Source organism: Lissotriton helveticus, chromosome 1_1 (assembly GCF_964261635.1).
Source record: "Lissotriton helveticus chromosome 1_1, aLisHel1.1, whole genome shotgun sequence".
Lineage (NCBI taxonomy): Eukaryota > Metazoa > Chordata > Amphibia > Caudata > Salamandridae > Lissotriton > Lissotriton helveticus.
In genome coordinates this window covers 1,266,084,576-1,266,105,270 of record NC_136057.1, presented here as the reverse complement: position 1 = coordinate 1,266,105,270, position 20,695 = coordinate 1,266,084,576, and the positions used below count along the sequence as shown (strand labels likewise).

Here is a 20,695-nt window from a genome sequence, read left to right as displayed (position 1 = left end):
AACAGAAAGCCTAAAATACTGTAGTATTATCAAAAATAGATATTTGGAGTCGAGGTAGGGTGTCTCACAGTTTAAAGTCCTTCACACTTAAATGGTCATCTTACTTCAGCCCTTTGAACATTCAAAAATAGAAATAACTGGGTTTTTTCATGGTATTTTGCCAGCTAAAAAAAGGCAAAATGTGCCAGAGAAAGTAGACTCAGAAATGATGCAGAATATGTGGGGATCAGTACGGATGCAAGCCAAGGATTTCCTCTGCTATTCACATTTCTGAGTGGCAAACAGGGAAAGGGATGTTTTTTTTTTGTTTCCAGGGAGTGCTAATTCTTGATGTATGGGTACTTCCATGTCCAGGTACACCAAAAGAACTTCAAACTTGATTCTGGCATCCACCAGGATGTAGGGAAATTAATTTAGGTTTGGTTTCATGTGGCCTATTACTTACTTTTGTACGCCAACCTTGCTGTTTGATCTTGTATGCATTGTAACCTGACAGTGAGCTTCGTATGTAGGCCCATTCCATTCCATTCAGATATTCAAACTAAGCGATGACCAATTATCTGGTAAGCTATAATAAGTATGTTGTTTGAAAGAGAGCTAGGACCTTGATGAAACTTCTATTAGGTGCTAGATGTTTTAAGCTGGGGTTGGGCATATTCCTGGTGCTAGATGCCACGAGGATAACATTTCCTGTTTGTTACATAGAGAAGTATGTTTTTGATAGTGGTTTGTAGAGGCACAAAAACCTTAACTCACCAACGAATAAACAATTTTCCTTATTTCTGTAGTATTTGCTAGGTTACCAGCTTAATTTTTGGGGTGGTGGTGGATCTAGTTACCATGAGCATAGAAATAGGAATGCAAGAGGTGTGTTTAAAATTAGTGGTCCAGTGGGCATGTATACAAGTTGAAGAGTAGTGGACCATGCATTTCTGTGTTTGATACTTGAGGAGAAAGATGTCACTAAACAAAACTCAACTATCATTCCAGGTCAGACTGGTTTCTGCACTAGCCGGTGCTTCCTCACATGATATGACTTAATACCAAGCTGAACTATTCGACTGTGACTATCAAATTGTAAACACACCAGTGTCAATCTCAGTCCCAGGGTAATATGACGACAGCTTTATTAAGATGTTAACCAGATGGTGGCAAGAAGACAGGCAAGATTTAAATCTGATTTGATTTACATTTTTATAGTGCAGCCAGGCACCAGTATCCTGAAACTAACCCTTCACTTAAAGGGCGGAGCAGTTCCTTGTATAAAACAATTGGCCATTTTCGCCCAATTTTATTGCCGTTTGCAAATACTCTACAAACAGAATATTCACTCCTAAAATGTAATGAATTAAGAAACGAATTGAATTAATTTAAATAATATGTAGTGTGGCACATTTGGATTCTACTACGAAACAAATGCTGCAGAAAAATAAAACCATGTTACAGGAATAAACTTCCCACAAAATGTTGCTTTCCTTTGTCATTAAGTCTCTCAATTAGAGGGTTTAATTCCTAAGCCATTTCTTTCAGCTGCTGCTCAGCAATTTTTTTTATTTAAATGGCAAAAGAGTAGAAAATAATGACTCCCTTCTTGCTTAAAATTCAATTAACCGCTTCTCTGGGTAAGAAACTCAGAATCTTCATGCAGTTCTACCTTGTTAAAAAACAAAAAATGTTTTAAAAAAAACAAAATCCAGATCAAATATAAAAGCCTACACCTAATGTAAAACACCCTAATGTCTCTGTATAAGGTGATGATAGCAAGACGTGTGATGTGATATGTCAACTTTATTGTTATCTTTACCTGCAGCAGTCTGCTGAAACGTGCTGGTGGACTCTCTTAAGGAGCAGTTTGAGCAATGCGTTGTAACGATACCTCTGGAACAAATGTATTGATCACAAAAAGATTCAAATATTGCTGGGTTTTATCGCCCCATTTCAGATAGCAGGTGTTTCAGGACCTAGTCCGGCTGCTGGTGAGGAAGTCCACGTCTAAGTCTGGTCTTTTTCAATTATTTAATTGCCTATTCTGATAGTTCTCTTTTACTCTGCATAAGAGTAAGTGTGGTTACTAAGGACCTTATTTAGAGTTTGGCGGATGGAGGGCATCTGGCCAAAAATGGCCTATGTCGCACCTACACTATTTAGAGTGCACAGACGCCCAGTACACTTTATATAGGGTGGACGGAAAATATGCCCTTTTTTAGCGGATACCCTACATCTGCCAAACTGTAAATAAGGCATTAGGTCACAATGATCGAGTTGTTTGATCAAAATATGTTGTTTGCTGGAAGGGTGAGGGCATATATATTTAGGGCTTGATTGATTGGATTTATTGTTACTCTCTGTAGAAATGCCTGGAGAAAGTCCTGCTGCAAGCGGATCTGACAGCTTTTGTGTTACCGGGAAAGTGAGGTGGAGTAATCATTTTCAATGGAAAATAATATTTTTCTAATTATTATATCAGCATCTGTTGAGAATGCTGTTGCAAAATACCTTTAGGATTAGCGTGCTAAGAAATTTGATGAAAAGATGCAATTGTGTTAAATTAAGAGAAAGATGTTTTTAAGAAAATGGGTTAAACACTGAGGGGCCCATTAGGATCACGGGCGGATCGCCACCGCCCGCATGGCAGCATTGCCGCCAAGGAAAGGCATGCGGGAATTGACCACGGGGCCCGAGGCGGGCCCCCTGGTACTCTGGGGGGTGGGGGGTGCACATGGTGGTACCTATGGTACCACCCAGCAGGTCCATGCACAACATGACAGGCACCGCATGGTGCCTGCCATGTTGTGCATGGAAGTGCACAACATGCCTTTCTGGCATTGTGGCGGGCGGTGCGGAGTGCACCACCCGCCACAATGCCAGGAATGCAGGATGCGCCCGCCACTGTGCCGGGAGCATCCTAATTGCCCCCACGGGACCCCCACCCTTTTGGCGGGCGGTTCCTTTTACCGTGAGGATGGCTTGCGGACAAAGTCCGCCCGCCATCCTAATGATGCCCTAAGTTTTAAGGCTCCCCTGGTTCTCTTGTTCTAATCAACATGCAATGGTATGACTGGATGAGCAGTGGGTTGAAAGGTACTCCTTCATATATTGATTTTGGAAATCAGTAATGAATGAATAATCAGTAATCTAGCTGTAATCCAAAATAGTTTGTTAATGCATCAAATTTACTGGATTGAGGGTATCAGGTCTGTCACAGTCTGTATGACATAACAAAGATAGACAACAACAAAAAATACTATGCTTATTTCCTATTTATGTGCCAACATGTATGCCTCACCATAACAGCAAGTCTTGTTACCCACAGCAAGCAATCTAGAGGATAGAGCACAGCTCTTTCTGGTCCCCTACCTCCAGTTGAAGTACCCAGATGTTCTATTTGCGCAGACTACAATCACCATGTTGTTATATAACACATGCACCCACTTAATCTGACTTTGTCCCTAAACCATATTCTCCGTAAATGTATATAGCCAAACCCAACTCGGTGAGTCAAACACTTTCACAGTATGTGTTGTGAAATAGCACTATCGCCCTAAGCCTTTCGATCCTGTCCATCACCAAGTGTAGCAACCCGAGGTTGACTGCGGTGTTGCTTCTAACCACAAGCCCAGTCCGATCTCTATGTATTAACAAAGTATCAGTTCCAAACCTATTAATTATTACTTTAGCCAAGATGTGTGTTTGTCACCTTTTAGCAATGACTGTGTTTTTTAAGAGAAGAACTGGCATCGGTCCTACCTTAACCAGATTTTTTCGCATCATCATTTCAGGGTGAAGCCATCTCCATAGCTTCAATAACCAAAGTTGCTTGATTTGTAACTAGTCATCAGGCGAACGTCTGGTATTAGGGGACCTTACCACATGTCATAGCGTTGTTTGCAGTTTTCACCACTGGTTCATTTAGTACTATGAATCATGCTAAATTATCCTAGTAACACACACAACAAGGGTTCCTTCTCTTAAGCATTCTTTTCAAACAGTGTTTGATGAAATCTGGAAACTCCCTACCCAATAATATTCCTAGTCAGGGTAAGGGCCAAGCAAACCCCAAATTTACCTGTGCTCAACCCCCTGGTAGCTTGACACATAGCAGTCAGGCTTAACTTAGAGTCAATGTGTAAAGTATTTGTGTATCACTTCAAACAGTAAAACAGTGTAAACACAACATAAAAAAGATCCCACACCAGATGAACTCTGTAGGGCATAATTAAATAAATAAAACAAGATCAAAATACCAAAAATCCAATTAGTAGAACAGCGATATTCAGTTTTAAAGTTTGACTTTAAAATAGCGCCAGGAAGCACTAAGTGTCAACTGTGGGTATCTGGTCATGCCAGATCGGTACAAAGACTTATGTTCAGGCCTACCACGATGGTGCCCGGGCCAGCTACAGGGACTCAGTTAGGCCCGCAGAACTAAGTGCCTTAAATCATGGTTGTGGAGCTTTGCGTGGATCCACATTGAAGATGCACCACACAGCCAAACCAATGCATCGGTTTTGAGATGAAGCCAGTGGCGATGCGAGTTCGTGTTGCGTTGTAGTTGAGGATCCGTTGCCTGGGCTTGCGATGCGAAGTCCGATGTCAGGTATTCAGTGCGCAGCTGGCAATGCGTTGGTTCCAAAGAGCTGCGAGGCTGTGATGCAGAGTACGGTGTCATAGTGAAGGCTGCTGTCCGCAAGAGATGCGAGGACCTGGCCTGTGAATGTGCGCTGCGCCGTCGGGTGATGCGCCGAGCCAAAGACTATTGGGCAGAGGCTGGTCTTTGCACCAGGTCCAATCCAAGCAGCAGCGGTGATGGGTTGGTTCTACTCGAGGGTGCGCCACTCTGCAGAGATAATGTGTTGGTTCTGCTGTCAAGCAACGTAGCCCCACTTCCAAGGATCCAGAACTAGGGTGTTACCACTTGGCAGGGTAGACTCGCAGATTGCAGAGTCCAGGTGCCGATGCATGGTTGTTGGAAACCTGTTTGTCCCTGAGGCTTCAGATCAGGAGGCCAGCCTTCTAGCCCTTGGAGCCACTCTGACTTCTGGGTTCAATAGATGCAGGTCCAGTCCTTCTTACCATGGCAGTAGGGCAGCAGACAGTAGTCAGGACAGCAAAGCAGGAGTCAAGCAGAGTGCTGTCCAGCTGAGTGGCAGTCCTTCAGCAGCACAGCAGTCCTTTTTCCTGGCAGAGTATCCACAGGTCCAAAAGTGTACTGAAGTGGTGGTGTCTTAGGTCCATCTTTTATGCACAGTTGCACCTTTTAAGTGGTGAGAAGCTTCTAGAGGGCATGCCTTTGAAGTGCACAGATGCCCTGCTTTCTCACCCATGGCTCCAGACTACCTACGGGAGGTATGCAGCCATTTGTGTCAAGACAGGACACAGCCTATGCAGGTGTAAGCACAACCTGAATAAGAAGGTAACCTAGTGATGAATATTTCACACAGAGATTTGAAACAAGAAGAAATAGTGGTATTGAGTAAAGGCATGTCCTTCATTCTTTCATACACTTCAAATGCTTTGGAAACCGAGATCGCGTTATTTAAGTTTATGCGGAAACTACAATTAAGGTGGTTCTTTCACTCATGTTCTACCATACAAACATCAATCCAGGTACAGGACATATTTCGGCAGAAAAGCAATGTTATGGCGCCTATTTCGCATAAAATTTTAGACACCTTTGAATTTCTTGTCAAAAAAGAAATCCAGAGCAGACACTATAAACAGCTCAAACACAAGAATTTAACACCGCAGGAACAGAAAATATTAAGATTGTTGAGCTCAGATACCAGTCTCATGTTCCAACCGGCAGACAAGGGAGGAGCCGTAGTTGTAATGGACAAGGAATTCTATGACTTGAAAGTCAATGATCATGTACTTAACACCGTCACTTACATTCAGTTACCATCTGATCCGACGAAGGAATTTGGGATGATCTTAGAACACATTCTTAATCACGCACAAGAGATGGGTTGGATTACTGATACCACCAAGCGATTTTTACTACCTTCAAATCCACAAATACCCCATTTGTACATGCTGCCTAAGATGCCTAAAAATGCAGCTAACCCTCCATTCCGCCCCATTGTTGCGGGATGTCGTTCAATACATGAATCCATTGGCCAATACATTGACTTCCATTTACAACCATAGGTCCAAACATGGTGTTCTTATGTAAAAGACACCACGGATTGTTTGGTCAAATTGCAGAGCATAAAACACAAATTCAATGAGGACACATTGCTTTGTACAATCGATGTGGTGTCACTGTACACCTCAATCCCTCACGGAGAGGGAATAGAAGCAGTGGAATGGTGAATACTTAACAGCTAGCTGGATCAAGCCAACGGCATTATTCTGTTAGAACTACTGGAATTTTCAGTATTTCATAGTTATTTTTCCTGGAATGACACATTTTTCTTAAAACAAACTGGCACTTCAATGGGCTTTCCCAGGGCCCCATCATACGCAAACACCTATATGGCATCCTTTGAAAATAAACATATTTTGAATAACGAGCAATGGAAGAAACACCTAGTTATGTATATGAGATACATTCACGACATTTTGATTATTTGTCAAGGGAATCGAGCATCACTGGAAAACAATATACTACAACTCAATCAATGCAATCCACACATACAATTTACACATAATATTCATGCGCACAAGATCCAATTTCTAGATATTGAAATCAGGAATACAGCGACAGGCCTGGAAACTTCGGTATATCGGAAACCCACAGACAAAAACAATGCTCTACATTTTTCCAGTTTCCATCCTATTTCCTTGAAGAGACACCTTTCGGTTTCTCAGTTTATCAGAATTAAAAGAATTTCCTTCAATGCTGATGAATATGATGCATTAATTGAAGATCAAGCAGATAGATATCGCCAACTGGGGTATCCATCTGAAATTTTGGGAAAAGTCAAGTCTATTGTACAAAGAAAAAAAAATTAAGATCTTCTCATTAACACATCAAAAGCCGGAAACATACGTGAAGTATTCGTGTTGAAACATTCTGTGGAAGCCATCAAACTCATGAAAATCATCTGAAAGAGATAGGAAATTGTGGAACAAGAAGCAGATTTCCAAGACGTATTCAAGGATAAACCCCTTTTCATACACCCTCGCTCCAAAAGTTTCAGAGAGCTCCTGAAACCTAAACCAACACAGTTGACTTCAGTATTCAAGGGCATGAGAAAATGTTTCAACTGCGGACAGTGTGGCAATGTTATTCTTGTAAACATCTTCCAACATCCACATACGGGGAAATTCATCAAACTAAAACACACTTCAGACTGTAACATGGAAGAAGTCATATACGCCATACGCTGTCCATGTGGACTTATCTATGTGGGGAGAACTTTGTGGAAATTTAAAACTCATATCATTGAGCACAAAAGTATGATACACAATCAAAACAGACACTCATGCCTGGCAGCACATTGGATAGACATGAGACATACCATACCACAACTAAGATTCACTATCTTGGAGAATAACACACATAAAGGTAGCATTGACACAAACACTAGATTAGCTCAAAGAGAAGCTTTTTGGATAAAATTTCTGGACACCATTATTTCTAAAGATTTAAATGATCATTATGAGATGCTCTGCATTTTGCAAAACAATGATGATTACATTGGTATTCCCAATTTGTACTATTAATGCTGTCATCTTTTTGGTATCTCAGCGTGTTACGTTGGTATTCACTTTGTAAATTTGTACTTGCCCTCACTATCATCTTTCTCTTGCTCTACACACCTGGTTACTTTTTGTTTTCCTGCCCGTTTCCCTTTAAATCTCGCATCGAGATGCACCACTGCATTGATAATTGCACCTGTGAATAAGAGTTTTAGACCTTTTGTCATCTTTTATTAGCATGTGATTAGTAAGCATGTGTGAGAAACTAAATAATTTAACTTCAACTAGGCTGACGGCCACACCAGTGAAGAGTGTGAGTACACAGACCTGAGGACTATCACGAGCGCATAGTGAACGGTTGCTAATAAAGTTTTTCAAACCAAGCAACTTTGACGGGGGTGTCCTCAAGCTAATTGGGTATGGATCATAAACATGAGACGTGTGAAGACAGAACGCGTGCACTCAAATATCGGCGTTTTTGTGGTTGAGGAGCACGGACATACGGGAGACCACTGCCTAGGATTGGAGTTTTATTCGATACTGGTAAGCGAGAGACACAGTTTAAGTTGCAGATGTTGGTTATCTTCAGTTACGGGTCGCGTACTTTATGTCTCTCACTTTTAGATTAAGCGCGACAGTCAAGTACGCTTGAGACACACTCGACGCCAGAATCTCTTTCATCTTTGGTAAGCGAGAGCTTCGAACCACGTCGCAGACTAAGGTTTCTTTCACTCTTTATTATGTTTCGTTCTTTGACTGCTGGTATTTCCTGTTACAGATCACGTTTGTTATCTCAGTCGTCTTCAGCTAGAATCACAACAGCAACAGGGGTACAGGTAATTTTTGTTCACCTCCTCAGACTGGTTAATCTTTTTAGCATGAGTCTTGACTAGATTCTTACAAGAGCTGTTACTGTCTGTATTCAGATAGGTCTAAAAACGCCCTGAGGGGAACATGGTTTCTTTGTGTTATTCCAGCACAATAGCAAGAGGTAGGATTCAAAATACGGTCACGCTAAGACACTTCGTTTTAGCACCCCATGGTATGGGGTAAACACATGTTATTGAATAATGGTCACGCGGCGCACCAACCCTGAAATAACTGCTGTTTGGTCAATTGATAGACATTTTTCTCCACACTTCCACTCGAGATTCAGCACTTGATTTTAGAAACCGTGAAGAGGGGGGCAGGATGCCCCCACTACGAGCACGTCCTTTACCCTTTTCTCTTCGTCTTGCACTTTTAAACACTCTGGGTTCCACGGATTTTATAATGCTGCATGTTTTTCACTTTTAAATTTCTCATTCGCACTTAGAGTTCGTCTGGGCTTCAAGGTCTTTCATTCTGCACGTATGATAGTGGTAGCAAGCACAAATATTGAGTTGCATTTCATTTACATCCCTTTCCCCTTTTTTTGTGTTCCAGACGGTGGCTACAAGGATTATAAACAATTGCTGTAAAGTTAAGCCCCTGACGAAGGGTTGCACTCGAAATGCATTGGGCTTTTACTAAATCATGTTATAATTTTGAATAATTGACATTGAGTATATGCATTGTATATGATTTACACATGTACTGCATTCAGTTTGATTTTGCATGTAGATATTAACATAAAGAAATTTTTTTTTTTGTATAATTCACTAAATGAATTGCATAATTAAATTACTTTGTTTCTGTTCAAATGAAAACAACTTTTTCATTGCCTATACCGTCATACAACTTGGTAACTTCACAATAGTGCGCTGAGTGACAGGCACAGATTTTTCCACACCTTATCTTCACAACTTTCTACATTTGTCATTTTCAGTATTGCAATTTAAAATCCAACTTCACCATAAATTAGGATTTTAAATTGTGATTGCAGAGACACTAGACTTTAAGGAGTTGTCTCTTCCCATTTGGAAATTATTCCTATACATTGTAATATGGTAAGACCAATGTTGTCCTATGAGAGAGTTAAGCCTTGCAGTAGTGAAAAACGAGTTTAGAAGTTTTTCACTACCAGGACATGTCAAACTTAAAAGTACATGTCCAACTTTTTAAATATACCTCACATTGCCCTTGGGGCTGTCTGGTGGCTACTTTGGGTGTGACTTACATGTATGAAAAAAGAAGGTCTGTGCCTGGCAAAAGGGTTATTTTACCACAATGACATGGTAGGATAAACTGTACAAACAGGCTCTGCAATGGCAGGCCTGAGACATGTTTAGAGAGCTACTTAAGTGAGTGGCACAGTCAGTGCTGCAGGTCAACTAGTAGCATTTAATTTACAGGCACTGGGCACATGGAGTACACTTAACTAGAGACTAATAAGTAAATTGAATATGCCATTTGGGTATGTTACCATGTTTTTAGCGAAAGAGCACAAGCAAAGTGTGCAGAGTCCTAAGGCCACCAAAAACAAAGTCCGGGAAAACAGGAAGTCTGAAGACAAAACGTTAGGGGGAACCACACCAAGGATGCCAGGTCTAACACCACCCTTCCCATTTACTTACAATCGCGTGTGCGGCAAAGGCTCCCCTGTCTGTTTGCAAGCCATGCCCTTGTATGCCCAGCTTTTCCCCATCAAAATAGATTCTAGACTCGCACTCTTTATCATAGTATTTCTTAGTGTGTCTCTAGGGTAGTGTATGCTTTCTCTTCCAAATCACTAGCAATACGAATATCAATATTAACGAGCTACCTGTGTTTTAATACCTTTATATTCACATGCAGCTGTTTGAGAATTCCGATAAGAGGCTTCATGAGGCTAGTTTCATTCAAGGTACTCACCTCGATGCGATACCGTTTAAAGGCCTCCTTCATAGGGAACAACCAATCTACGGAACCTACATTTGCTTGCAGTGTGTGAACCTAGAGTCAACTAAAGCACTGGTTGAAAACCCCAATGTTATGGAATGGAGAGATACCAGACAGAGCAGATAAAATACATCTAAGTCGGCATTACTGTTGAAAAGTAGGTCTATATGTTAGTTGTGCGAGTAGTTTCTGAAATTGACCCAGAATGTGTTGCCAAACTCCAATATCTGAAAGTAGGCACAGGTCCATAAGTTAATCGGTTCGCTTAGAATTGCATCTTGTTTTAGTGGAGGAACAATCTGCCATAGTGTCAATGGGGCAATTAAACCTGGCTTCCTAGAACAAAATTTGGTTGAGGGCCAATTACACCGGTGTAAGTTTATCTTCAGTTGGTTGGGTGCTGTAGGGGCAACAGCGGGATGGGTGCCAATGATGCAGTCTAGCACCATCTACCTTTGAATATTAATGTAACAATTTCACAGGTCTGTTTTCCCTTTGAGGATATCTATGGCTCTGGCTTTTGGTGAGCAAGAGGATAAGTATCCTGGGCCACTCCTCCTCATATGCAGGTTAAGGTGTTCACTCATAGAGAGCTGTGTTTCTTGCTGAAAGTGTATTTGTATCAGTATTCTCTTAATATTTAACTATGGACTGTCTTGTAACAGAATTTATAACAGCCATGATTTGATATTAAGTTGGCGACAAAAGTGCGAAAGGCCATCTTCCCTGAATATCCAAAGAAGACTCTTCCAGAGCCCCAGGTAGTTTTTTTCTGAGTTGCAATATGATCTCTGCATGGCATATCCTTCCATTTACCCTCCCCGGTTCCTTGGCTCAGCTCAGTAATAAATACCAAGCTCCCATAGATTAACACACCTGAGTGATCAACATAGCCATAGTAAATGTAACTGGCTACTAGCCAATGCAATGCCATTCACAACCTCTCATAGACCTATCAGCCAGCCTGTCTCTGATGTATAATACCAGTCATCACCTGCCACTTATATCAAGTGACATGATTGATGCAGTGTGTTAGCCCAAACATAAGCATTCTTCATAATATAAGAGGGTTCTTACTGCGGTATCCCAGTCTCACACCCTGGATGACCGATGTACATTAACAATGAAGTACAGGGCCATATTTCTTAAAGTGCAGAGAGTCCCCGAATATTTACACCGTGGCAGGTTTTAAAACCACCCTTCAGTTTGCACAGTCGACAAGTGGCCATCATACCCTTGGCACATAGCTTATCTTTGACTTATTCATAATCCTTTTTAACTAAGTGTACTATTGCTCTTGTGTCAAACATCTTCGTTGTTTCCTGCCACAGTCAGTAGTCTAATCGTATTAGAAAAACACATCATGTGTCTCATTATTGCCCATGCCTCTCTCCTGGGACTTGGGGGCCTCTGCCATCGGTGCAACACTACTTGCCATTTTAACATTCTGGCATTTTCGAGTGGGCTACAGACTTGGGGGCAGCTTCAATAGCTGGATGGTTTGCCATCATCCAACTATGCCTCTATGACCCCATTCTAGTCACAGCCTCCTGCGGCACGGGCTGGTTCAAACATATTTGCTAGGGCTGATTTTTGTTTCCAGACCTTCCACAGTGTTATATGCCCAGTGTTCACAAACACATATACCAATATGTCAGTCTTAGGAATAATTTGTGTATGAGATTGACGAATAAAAACTTGATTGTGTAACCACAGTGTTTCCCACTTAATTATGGATTTGACACACTTGCCACATATTCCACCCTCTTTTGCATAATGTTCATATTTCAACCAAGAAATTGCTTCTGGCTTAAACGGATCAAAAGTTATTACTTGCATGAACAAATGATATAAGGCTGTAACAAACATTTTACTAGGCAAAATGACTATCTTTAAGTTGTTGACTACTGGTATTAAACCCATGCTCATTGCACAGACAGGGTTAATGTATTCTAATATCCCCTAATGTAGACTTTCATCAGGTCCAATTAGGAGCCCTCTCATAGACCCATAAGGTGAACATTACTGCAGAGCAATCTATCTTGCAGGGAAGTGAGCTCTGATGTAATGGTACTTTTCTTGGTGTTCTTTGACACCCGAAGGATGCATTTCTAATTGATCCTCTGCATCTTGGATCCGTTTTTCAGCCTCTGATGTTCTATGTCATCCCGCTGGATGGTGCTGCTTAAAGTGAGAGTTTGTTATATTGACCATCATATCGAATCTGACCTGCATTGTGTAGCTTCTGCTGATATATTTATGTTCCTACATAGGGCCAAAGGCAGGGCCTTCACCACCTGGTTGGGTCGTATACACATTTTTTGAAAATATCTTGTATTTTGCTGTGACCAGCTATACTGTTCTTCCACTTGTGGGGCATTTGAGTGGGGCCGGGGTGCATGCTCACTGCTTGTACCTCAGACACCTTCTTGGCTCGTGGTTCAATTATCTTGCGGACAGGTGCGCTGGCTCGCAGGCCAGGAGCATGTGCTCACAGAGATCCGCCTGGTGCAACCTAGCGTCCCACCTCACACCACCTTTCCATTACTCCTGGATGCCTGCACTCAATGTGTGGCTCTCATGTATTCTTGCACTACTTGTTATTAGGGAGGCAGGTCTTCAGCAGGCTCATGTCCCCTTGCACAGTGCTTTTTTGCCATGTTCACTTAAAACCAGAATAAAACAGAACAAATTGATACCTATATTTTCTCAGTATTTTTCGCACATTAAAATGTTCTGCACTGTTTTAATGTTAATGACACATGAACCCTGAACAAGAGACCATCTAAGACCCCCATTGTAAGTGGTGCCCTTATTATGAGCTCAGGCACAGGGTCAAGACTGATTTGCATATGGCCATGTCTGAACTGGGGTGGCTTGGTGAGCAAAATAACGATGGTTAAACCCAGATCTGTGACCGGGGTGAATGTTTTGCCATTGTGCAACATTACGTCCATCATCTTGTGTGTTTTTTAGGTCTCGGCTAGAAGCGAGCAAAGCTCGCTCTCGCCAGAGACCTTATTGTTAACGGCTCAGCTTCCCAGGAGGACAGTCCTGGCCGCGCGCAAGGCGATTTGCGCCGGCCACGCACGCGTGAACGCGCTGTCCTCCTCGGAAGCTGAGACGCTAGCAATACCTCCCGCTGCTTGCGCATGCGCCGTGCCCCATGGAAGGTTTCGGCTTTACGCATGCGCCGTGCTTTTTAATATCTTCCGCTCTGTTAGCGGCCCCTCGCAGTCGCTTATAACTAGTTTAAGTTTCTACTGTGCTGACGTTGCTTCTTGATCAGTCCACGAGTACTGAAGAATACGAGATCTTAATCTGCCTGCAAAAAGCCTGCGGAAAGCAGTCCGGAAATACAAGCCAGCCTTCCTTAAACGCCCACCCGCAGTGCGAATCTTGACGTAAGCATCTGCTCTGAAAAGTGCTTTAGGAAAAGTTGTTTATGATTTACGTTCTAGTCCAGGCTTAGATATTTCCAATGCATAAAGAACACATTTTCCAGAGTAATCTGCTTCCCACACACGTGGCACTGCAGCGCGCTTTTGATTACGTAAAGTCTGTTTGTTTCTACTGGGCGCAACAGTGGTTTTTGTCCCTCTGCACGTGAAGTTCAACCATGGCTAACAGTTTCTTTCACTGGTGTTGGCGACACAAACAGGACAGGGACTTGCTTTATCTCTTGTTCCCCTGTAGCACAGTAGAAAACTAAACTGCGGTATACGGCCACATGAATGTAAGGAAAATATGTAGAATCTGCCAAATTTACACTCGAGCATCTGTTTAATTTGCATTGCTTTGCCTTAGGGAGTTTTCTAGAGGGCGTGGCTTGTTTCCAGATGTTGGTATGCAGATGTGGTACTTCCGCACACCATCCGTTCGCAGTCGCTTTTCTATTCAGCCAATGTTCAGTTGATAGGTCTATTTAATGGATTTCACAGTTGCCTTGTGACAACGTTATTTAAATGTATCTAAAGTTATGCTAGGTTATGTAATGTTTTGTTATCTTATGTTGTGGAGATCTGTATAGCGTCGGCTTGATTCAAGCCACGTATCTTCCTATCTAGGTTGGTTCGCAATTTAAAAATACCACTACATGGACACGTACATTCAGCCCGTTTCTAGCCTCCTACGGTTCAAGGAAATACCCTATATTCGGGGTGGTTGGGTGAGAGTTTGTCAGGAAAGGGCTTTGTTGGCAGTAGTGGAGGGAACGGAGGCACCTGTTGCTTTTGTAGACGAGCTCTTAATTCTGGGCAACAAGAGGCACGTGCTGGGTAATAACACCAATATTAGTCCTTCCCTGTGAGCCCTTGAGGGGGCGGGAATGAAGAAGGTGTGTCCATACAGCAAGTTGGCCTTCACGCACAGGATACCTTTGAGGGAGAAAGCACCTATAGAAATGCCTTAGGCTTTTTTGTAGTATGTTGTGTTGCTAATTACAGTGTTACCTATGTACCGTTTGTCTCCGGGGATAACAGCAGCTAAGAGGACGTCGTTTCTCACAGCCGTCATTTTTTGGTGTATTCCCCCCTCAGGTGAAGTGGAGTAGAGGTCGGAGTTGCTGCATGCGGCATGTGTGGACTGTGGGCGCAGTGTAGACGGCCGCAAGTAAAAATTGAGCCTCTAAGGCCGAAGTTTTGGAGGCAATGTTGGTGTTTGATAATCTAGATACAGCTGTAAGATCAGAGGCCAAACTCCTTGCAGTGGTATTATTGAAATAATCAAGCAGTTGTGCAATTCATTTGCCAGTGTTAAACTTCAGTAACTATCAGGAGTGGTTGTGGCTTTTCAACATCATGCAGGAGTTGAGTCTTTGGAACGCGAAATTAAGTTCGTGAATTTCAAGATAATGCTCAGGCGTGAAGTTTCTCACAGTGGCCTCAGTGCCGTTTTGTGCTTTCTCTGGCAGAGGAGGGTGCGTGTAAGGGCTTGATAGTAGGCGGATTTGCATTGTGAGTGCGAAGAAGCTCATCCTTCAGCTGAAGTGGTCCTTCCTCCCTGCACACCATCTACAAATGGTGCCCTGTTCTTAAATGGAAAAGACACACTAATGATACACGGAATGCAGAGCCAATCCAATATTCACCCCCAGTCAAGAGATCTGGGTTAAATCCATCATTTTTTAGCTCACTTCACAACCTCAGTTCAGACCCAGCTATATGCAAAACAGCCTTGACCCTGTGCCTCATGGGGACAGTCAAGACCGAACTGCCAGATCAGTTCCTCCCTGGACTGCATGCTGCCTGGGACCGGTTTCGGGGCATCACCCCTCATCAGCCAGGCTAGCTTGATTCCAGTGGCACAGTGAGTCCAGGGCCCAAATATGGGCATACCCGGCACACATAGGTCGAGAAAGCAAAAGACAGACATGGGTTAAATCCATTTTTAGGTCTCGGTGAAGCGAGCGAAGCTCGCTCTCGCCAAAGACCTATAGCGAGCGTGTCAGCGTTCCAGGAGGACAGCACTGGCCGCGCGCGGCGATTTGGTAAGGTCACGCGCACGAGAACGCGCTCGCGGCCAGGTGCTGTCCTCCTCTGAAAGCTGCCTCCCTTCCCCGTGCAGGGTGGGCCGCCGCGCTGCCTGCGGCGACCCGGAAGCATTGCCGGCCAAACCGGAAGTAGGTGCTGGGCGCGTTGTCCTCTTTCGCCGGGGGTCGTTGTGCCGCTTTGTCCGTCGGGGTTATTAGGTGAGTCAGGGTTGAGGGTGCATTTGTTCCTTGTTAAATTCTGTCTCTGTGCTTCTCCAGACCAAGCACATATAACATTCACTGCCTGACTGTATAGTGATATGTGACTCCTACACCTAGTAGCTCTCATTTCCGATACATGTTTTGTCTCAATATAATTTGTGTCTGTGATGTAAAGCAATCTAACACCCTAAACTGAGATGGTCAATGCCATACAAATATATGAAAGGGGGATTTGAAGGGATGAGGGCCACCATAGGGGGTTGTAATAAGAGAGCCCACAGAGAAGGAGGTAATTTTGGAGCACCAACAAAGACTGACACACCTGGGGCCTCTAGCGGTAACCCTGGCCCTGTGAGTTTGTTTTCTGGCCTCCTCACTCTCTTATCAACACAAGCACACAGACAACCACACACACAGACAACCACACACACACACCACCACACACACCACCACACACACAGACAACCACACACACACCACCACACACACACCACCACACACACACCACCACACACACACACACACAACCACACACACAACCACACTGTCAGTGCACACTTTCACCAGGCCCAGGCACCATCAGTCATCAGTGCACGCTTTCACTGGGCACAAACACCACCAGCCGTCGGTGCACGCTTTTACCGGGCCCAAACACCACCAGCTGTCAGTGCACGCTTTCATCAGACACACACCACCAGCCGTCAGTGCACACTTTAACCAGGTACACACACCACCAACCGTCAGTACACGCTTCTACCAGGCACACACACCACCAGCCGGTAGTGCACACTTCCACCAGGCACACACACCACCAGCCATCAGTGCACAATTTCTACAGGCACACACACCACCAGCCATCAGTGCACACATCAACTGTTAACGCATCCACAAATAACTATTGTAACAATCGCAGTATGGCGCACTTTACTTTGAAACATATTCATCTAAAGCGCAGCATGCCACCACTGCTACAAAAATAAATACACATTTTTTTGGCCTACAATTTATAGACTTTTGGTGCAATTGGTGTTGCAATATTAAGCAATGCCAATAGCTCAAACTTAATTAACCCGAGACCTATTGCATTGTAAATGCTTGTCTTATTATGAGCTCAACAGATTTGGTGCTGGGATACCGGGGGATGAGAATCTGCGATTTTCCGACAGCACAGGAGAATTTGGTCTTTTAGCCTATGTTTTCTGACTGTTACGGGGGAAATCGCTAACTTTTTCCACCCACTCTGAGCAGGTTGGGAAATGTAAGTGGGTGGTTTGGTGAGGGGTGGGAGGTGGTGGGGAGCAGGGGTGTAGGACAGGTTTGGGCCTGTTCACGGGATGCAGAAGAGCATTGTCTGCTCACCTTGGACTGCCGCATGGTCTGATTGGGGCCTGGTGATAGGGCTGTCCATAGCCCTGCAGCATATGAAAGGCTCTGGTGTCTCCAGGCCCAGAATCATCATGTCCAGAGTTTGTGGACCCAATAAAACCAAACCCAGAGCCATTTTAAATTGTGAATTGCAGTAACCTACCAGAAGTTAAGGCTCTGGGTGAAATTACCCAACTCGTAATGAGGGCCTGTGAAGCTCTGATGATGCTGGTATCAGTACAACTGCATTGTGGGTTTATCAGGCCCTTAAAGAATAGCCACATGGACATGGGGAACAACATACTGAGATCAGTTTCTACACTTGTTATCCCTAATTTGCTTGGATTTTTTCAGCTATACATTTGTCCTGCTTCAAACTGCTGAAATATCCAGCTGAAGACCTCGACACTAGTAATTCCCGATGCAGCTGGTGACTGGAGTTGTTACCACTTTGGGATTTACTGGCCAGGCGTAATGAGGACCTTTGGGGAACGTTTCAGTCAGGGCTTTAAGTGGGCCGGGTCTCAAGGGGTCTGAGCACCGGCAGTTTTTTAAAGGGGGCCTCGAAACGGGTCTCTATCGGGCTCTGTTTTGAGCCCAGGCACAGGCGGTCCGTTTTTTTCCGGACTGCAGTGACTGCAGTTTGCTGTCACTGCAGTCTGGATAAAAGTGCCAGGGCGCAAAACAGCCCGATGGAGACCCATTTTGAGACATCAGGCACATAGATGTGCGCTGCTCACACTGCTGACTTCTAACAAGTGGAGAAGTTACAGCATGACGTCATGCCAGGTGTGCGTTGTGGGCGAAGGGAAATCCTTTAAAAAGTTATTTTATTTCTGGATTTCCCTTGTCTTTCTGAAATGCAAGAGCAGCAACATTGCGGTAGGGTCACAAGGGCTTTAATTGGCCGCTTTTTCAATATTATATATAACAAGGCATAGTTGCTGCTTATTTATCTTATGCAACTAATAACCATTGACAAAGCCAATAGTCCTAACTTGTTGTAGGTATGATGTTACTTGTTGTCTCGCATATCTGGATGCAATGACAGAAACAGCAAAATACAAGTCGGGCGGCACACTATGCTAAACACAGATTTTTTGCGTAAGTTTGTTAAAGCCACGCCCCTAATTACACTGACCACGCCTCTTTGAGAGACCCCCTAGTTTTTTCATCCCACTTAAAGCCCTGGTTTCAGTATAGAACAGTGTAACAACATTCTACTGCCTTGGACATCTGTGTAATGTTTTGCTTGGTTCTAAAATTGAATTAAAGTAAACAAGTTCAAAACAAGGTGTCTGTGGTTTTTCAAGAAAGTGAATTTTCACAAGTAATTCTCGCTGTTGCTGCCTGCTGTGCGTCAAGGGGACAGGTGTTTTCACTCGGCAGGATGAGCCTCTGTATAACATTCTCTTGCAAAGCTCCTGTTCTGTTTCATGCATTTGTTCGCACTAATGTTTTGTGGAGACGGCATAAACCAGTCACGAAACCGCCACGGACCTCGTTGGAGCCTGTTTTGCTCCTTTCTGAGGTCAAGAGGTAGTTAACTTGTTCTGCCTTTTTATCCAAAATCCCTGGTAAGTGAGTATTCTTGGCATATCCAGTTTGGTTCTCACAGAGATTCTTAAACAGACTGGCCATGTAACCTTGGATTTTTCATGGGATCACCCAGCATGTTGCACAGTTCCTAATTTTAAAAAGAGGTGTGAACCTCTACTTCCTTGGAGAGAGTAATTTAGACCATCAAGAGATTGGTTCTATTTCTCAGTTTGGACAGTGTCATTTTAATTTTTAACAAATCGAAAAAATCATTGCAGTTTTATACTTCAGTCAATTCTTAAGTAAAGAGGTGATCCCAAGCGGCACAACGATGCAGTACAAGTGAAATTAATTGAATGTAAAGTGTGTTGGTGCTATAGAAGCTATGTACATAAAATAGTGGCTGGTCCAGGATGCAGAAATAGTTGTTACACACTCTGACAAAGTGTGAAATGCTCCAGAATCCTAATAGAAACAGTACACTTTAATTATGTCAAGTCAGTGTTTAGCCCCTAAACATACAATGTAGACAGGATCATCATCAGGATGCAGGTTTGAGAAACACCTAAGGAGGAAAAGACCTGTGTCAGTGGGACTTTTTACAAGAACACAGTTTTACATTTAAGCATGGTGCTCATGGGAGGGCCACTGACCTGCCCAATGTATAGGATGAATGCAGAGTTCTTGTCTGAGCGCTAATGATGCATGGGTTGTTTCAGAGTGACACTGGCACATGGGATGACTCTGGAGTGGCTGGGATTGGAGCCCAATCTGTGGTTAAAAAACCTATTTTGTTATGCCCTGTGCGTATAGAGCTCTGTACTAGAGCGGTTTAACAAGGAATCACTGATTTTGATGACTCGTCTATGGCGTGCTCCATATAGAGTTCCATACACGCAGAGCGTAACAACATTGTTTTTTACAACAGATTGGGCTCCAATTCCAGCCACTCCAGAGTCATCCCATGCTTCACTTTTAGTATTATGCCATAAGAGAGATGCCATAAGAGAGATGCCAAGAGGTATAGAGACCATAGGATTATCTTGACCTATATTTTCAGCATAATACCAGGCTGAGGCTTTCCTTCCCAAAGCTCAAGGATCAGTTTGATCCTTTGATCAACTTTCTGACTGTATTTTTAGGCACCTTGATACCTGCGGGTTATTGTTCTGCGCGTTATAAATTTTAATCAAATCAGTTTAGTGACAACTTGCATGTCTTGTAAATACATTTTATCCGGACACTGGTATGCTCTACCTAGGGTGTGAAGGCTCCATAGGTTAAAAAGGATAGAACCCTTTCGAGCACATACGTATGTAACAGTGTTTTGTTCTCTTTCAGGAACAGATGTCTCAGGTACTAGATGCCATGTTTGAAAAAGCGGTCAAATGTGGAGAACATGTCATCGACCAGGGTGATGATGGGGACAACTTTTATGTAATTGACTGGTAAGCAATCTAGCAATCATTCTACAGTTCACAAATATAAAATGCTATTTTGGTAAAATAAGCATAAGACTAACATTTCTTCTCATAAATCCTTTTGACAGGTTTTTTATAGAAAAAAATGCAAATACGAAATGTTGAAGTGGGATTCAATAAATACTGCAATTGAAGGTGGAAACAGGTAGCATTGTTTACAAGATTACATGATGCT

General features: G+C 43.2%; 1 protein-coding gene across 1 annotated transcript in view; it reads left to right on the top strand.

Annotated features, from left to right (window-relative positions):
- The window catches only part of PRKAR2B (protein kinase cAMP-dependent type II regulatory subunit beta), a 425,732-nt gene that overhangs the window by 308,667 nt on the left and 96,370 nt on the right, over positions 1-20,695 (top strand). Inside the window, exon 5 of the mRNA XM_078657005.1 lies at positions 20,381-20,487. Coding sequence (XP_078513131.1) covers positions 20,381-20,487 — 107 coding nt within the window. The remainder of the gene's footprint in view (positions 1-20,380; positions 20,488-20,695) is intronic.